We start from the raw sequence: 5,000 nt of genomic DNA on the forward strand, positions 1-5,000 counted from the left end.
TATATATATATATATATATATATATATATATATATATATATATATATATATATATATATATATATATATATATATATGGCCAGACAACTGCTCTTTAGTATATAAATGAGATATACAAACATACATGCATTTGATTTTAACAGTCTGTTTGTCAATCTCCTTACAGAGCTCGTATCAATGAAATACTTTGTAATGGGCGAATTTGGTTGTTATATGTATATGAATACGTTGTGCTAACACACTCCTGTTCCATACATGTATACATTAGTTCTAGTGTTTTTTTCTAAAAGGATTCTTATATATTTTTTAAGGATACACGATTTCCGTAAACTCACTCTTGAATGAATTAATGTAAAATACTCGGCATATTTAACCAAAGTATAAATAACCTTTTGATTTTCAAAAATGACTTTGTAATAGGTATTCCCTTTAGCTTGAGGTTTTTACAGAGATGATTTTCTTCAGTAAGTGTGGTTTTTGGCTCTCATGCACACACATTTTGTTAACATGACAGCGAGGATATTGCTTAAATAACCGAATAATATCTTTATCGGGTATTTGCCACGCTAGATAAAAAAAATTCAACCAATCAATTTTTGGTGTATATATTTGCCGGTTTCTTACAACTTTCAGATAAAGCTTTCGTCTTTATCATCAAATGATTTACTTAAATTTTTATATTTCAAAGAATTTACACAGTTTTATTTTTTCAAATAATTTACTTATAGGTTTAATTTGTTTTTCAAATAATTTACTTATATTTTTAATTTTTTTTTCAAATTTATTTATAATTTTCATATTCTTTTCAAATAATCTATTTTTAATTTGATAAATCAGATAAACAAAGGTTTGCTATTTTTATTGATGTTGTTACCGAGTGCCTTTCCCGTAACGAAACAACGCGAACGAAAAAGTCTTCATACTGAGACCTCCCTTGGTCAGTAATAGATACCATATGGTATCAGGTCCCGTTTCGAAGTGCCCGGAAAGTGCCCCCCACTCTGAACACGAGAGAGCACGGTTCCTTTGTCAAGAGCCCAACTGTCATTAAAAAAAAACCTTAGGTATTGTTATAATTTTTTGTTAAGGTAACGACACGATAACGGTTGCTATCACATACATCTTGTTACTGGTTATTATGTTAAAATTGCTGAATGGCCTCCTCTGCCCAACGCCAAGTTTTTATAGCTTTATACACACTTCATTCACACAAAAAGCTTCACCAGCAACACATCTGTAGGTATTTTAATACGTGAACAATGGAATTATTTACATCCTATCAGCTTTATTCTTTCAAAGGAAAATCCCTTTAAGCAATACATCGATACTTATAAAAACTAACAATATTATCATACACATCGTCACAAAAGCATCACCAACATCACGTTGATAAGTCTTCATAACACTTAAAAAGATGTAGCTTTCAGATCTTATCAACATTTTCACAGAATTGTCAGAAATGTGTTCACACATCCTTTAATTTGAAATGGTATCGCCTGTATCTCATTGACGTGTTTTCAACTTTGGACTCTTTAAACATAAGTAGAATAGCCTAACCAGCATCACGTCTACACGAATTAAATATTTTTGCAACGCTTACCTGTTAACTCATCACACACTCTAGTTTCACGAGCATCACGTCTGCACTGTTTAATAATACTATATTCATGCGAATGGTCTTTAGATGATTAGTCCCCTTATCAGCATCACGTCGACACATCCACAGTTCTTAACACATTTATTTGTTATCTCTTTAGGCACAGTTAAGCTAGCCTACGTATTACATAATACTTACTCTATTCACCTGCTGTTACTGTTTTTAGAATGATATTCTGTGAATTTATTCTCATCATTTATTTATTTCCTTTTCTCATTGGGCTATTTTTCCTTGTTGGAGCCCTTGGGCTTATAGCATCTTGCTTTTCCAACTAGGGTTGTAGCTTGGCTAGTAATAATAATAATAATAATAAACCCAACATCACTGTGAATGCATTCCTAGTACTTACTGCATTTACATCTAGGTTTTTTAAACTAAGCTCACCGGCATCACATCGGCACATTCACAATACTTACTATATTCATCTGTTGGCTCTGCACCTCCTTGTAAACATCCACCATCTGCATGAGACACATTCCTGAAATAGATAAAGAGGGAGAGAGAGAGATGAAGACACCGTTATGTCCATAACACAGAGACCTGGTGGCGATTTGATAGCTGGGGTCATTGCTATGGCCATATGACGCACTTACGCCAGGTAAGGGAGGGGGGGGGGGGAGGAGGCCTTCTGATGTTATTGTGCGGTGTGGAATATTATGGCATTCTTGCCGGTGGCTATATCTGTTGTATGGAATCTATATAAGTCAATAGCTGGTCATTTGTTTACTTTTGTAGTTTTATTTTGCTTTACTTTATTTATTTCTAACTTATAAAATGCAGCTGTGACATCATATCGCCTAATCAACCAGTTGGCAAAGGGGAGAATATTGTTATTTTAAGTTAAAAGGTAGGCTTATTGACTGTCATCTGATTTTTTTATATTCATTATTTTACTATTATAACATCACTGTATTATGCATTATACACACTTGAAAATACTTACGGCATCCACGACCATACCTGTAGTGACGCCAGTTTGAAGAAATCAATGATTTATCTGCGTCTCATTTGATGGCCTCTATGCTATTACTTAATGAACCTTTACTTTAATGAACCCCTTACTTAATGAACGCCATACTTAATGACCATCATAGTTATTGAACCTCTTGCTTAAGAACACTCTTACTTAATGAACCTCATATTTAGAGAACCTCATACTTAAAGGACCTCTTACTTAATGAACCTCTTAATGAACTTCATACTTAACGGACCTCTTACTTAATGAACCTCATTCTTAACGTACCTCTTACTTAATGATACTCTTACTTAACCTCTTACCAAACAAACCTCATTCTTAACAACCTCTTATGTAATGAACCTCATAATTAATGAACCTCCTACTTATTGAACATTTTACTTTATGAACATCTGACATAATGAACATCATACTTAACGAACCTCTTACTTAAAGAAACTCCTTCTTAACGAATTTCTCAATAATGAAACACTTACTTAATGAACTTTTTACTCAATGAACCTATTACTTTCTGAACCTATTACTTTCTGAACCTCTTACTTAACGAACCTCCTACTTAACGAACCTCTTACTTAATGAACCTCTTACATAATGAACATCTTACTTAATGAACCTCTTAATTAATGAACTTCTTACCTATATCTGAAGATCCTCCCCAGAGTCCTTGCTGCGAATGCCTCGCCACCCTCGTCAGCGCCTCCAGGTATACCTTGGATGCTGCCATAGCTCCTGCAGGAGAAAGAAGGATATCAGTTAGTTACATTGAAAGTTCATAGAGTCTTAGTTGGTATACTAATAGGGAGTCAGATTGAACGGGTTTAAGGCTCGTACTTACGACGGATTTAGAGTAGGGAATTTGTTGTTTGGAGAACAAAATATTCTAGTATTGTGTTATTTGTATCGTCATTTTGTTATTCTCGATTGTATAATTTTGCACACATATCTATATATATATTTATATATATATGTATATATATATATATATATATATATATATATATATATATATATATATATATATATAAAATGAAGAACCTCCTGTTGATGAATGGAGATATAGGCCTGTGTTATAAATTGAACCCCCCTCTCCCCATCTGGTATTAGGTATGGAACTCACATCCTCTTTTATAGTGCTATGCGCTACTGGCCAATGTAGAAGTAGAACTTTCATCTACTCATTTAAAGTTAGTAGCAATGACATCTAAGTCATTTATTTGAATACTTCAATAGACGATCGTGGGGGGGGGGGGAGATTGTTTCTGTCCATAAAAGAGACAGGTGCGTTTCTGCCTATAGATAGATAGGTTTTTTCCCTTTGTTTTCGTTTAGGCCCGGAGACTTTCATTACGAAAGTTAATTAGGTGGCATCTCTCTCTCTCTCTCTCTTCTCTCTCTCTCTCTCTCTCTCTCTCTCAAGACGTCAACATTCCCAGCAAGCTAATTATGAATTGTGAATTGAATTTCGTGTAAAGAGAGAGAGAGAGAGAGAGAGAGAGAGAGAGAGAGAGAGAGAGAGAGAGAGAGAGAGAGAGAGAGAGAGAACCGAGGTCCAAATGCTTGAGTGAAAAAGATGGAAATATGGTTGCTTATTTAATCAATGTTGTAGAAAGTTATTGGGTCCATTGACTGGCCAGACAGTATTACATTGGATCCCTATCTCTAGTTACGGCTCACTTTTCCTTTGCTTACACATACACCGAATAGTCTGGCCTATTCATTTCTCCTCATTCTCCTTTGTACTAATACAACTGACAACACTAAGATTACCATACAATTTTTCTTCTTTCAAGAGGTTAATTACTGCACTGTAATTTTTCAGTGGCTACTTTCCTCTTGGTAAGGTAGAAGAGAGACTTTGGCTATGGTAAGCAGCTCTTTTAGGAGAAGGACACTCCAAAATCAAACCATTATTCTCTAGTCTTGGGTAGTGCCATAGGCTCTGTACCATGGTCTTCCACTGACTTGGGGTAAAGTTCTCTTGCTTGAGGATACACTCGGTCACGGTATTCTATCTTATTTCTCTTAAGTTTTTTTTTTTTGAAGTTTTTATAGATTATATATGAAGGATCTATTTTAATGTTATTACAGTTCTTAAGATATTTTATTTCAATTGTTCATTACTCCTCTTGTAGTTTATTTATTTCCTTGTATCATTTCCTCACTGGGCTATTTTTCTCTGCCGGAGCCGTGGCCTTAAAGCATCTTGCTTTTTCAACTAAAGGGTTGAAGCTTAGCTAGTAGTAGGAATAATAATAATTATAATTGAATTCCGTGTACAGGATATGTATACACACACACACACACATACACACACACACACACATATATATATATATATATATATATATATATCAATGGTATCCTTTT

General features: G+C 34.2%; 1 protein-coding gene and 1 long non-coding RNA gene across 3 annotated transcripts in view; one reads left to right on the plus strand and one right to left on the minus strand.

Moving 5' to 3' along the window:
* Positions 1-5,000, plus strand: part of LOC137658698 (uncharacterized) — a 321,759-nt gene that overhangs the window by 239,590 nt on the left and 77,169 nt on the right. The gene's annotated exons all lie outside the window — the stretch shown is intronic.
* IRSp53 (Insulin receptor substrate 53 kDa) overlaps positions 1-5,000 on the minus strand; it is a 251,553-nt gene that overhangs the window by 49,069 nt on the left and 197,484 nt on the right. For both annotated transcript variants that reach the window (XM_068393688.1, XM_068393689.1), the window contains exons 3-4: positions 3,270-3,362; positions 2,074-2,135 (exon numbers count right to left, since the gene is read on the minus strand). In XM_068393688.1, coding sequence (XP_068249789.1) covers positions 2,074-2,135; positions 3,270-3,362 — 155 coding nt within the window. The remainder of the gene's footprint in view (positions 1-2,073; positions 2,136-3,269; positions 3,363-5,000) is intronic.

Source organism: Palaemon carinicauda, chromosome 19, assembly GCF_036898095.1.
Source record: "Palaemon carinicauda isolate YSFRI2023 chromosome 19, ASM3689809v2, whole genome shotgun sequence".
Lineage (NCBI taxonomy): Eukaryota > Metazoa > Arthropoda > Malacostraca > Decapoda > Palaemonidae > Palaemon > Palaemon carinicauda.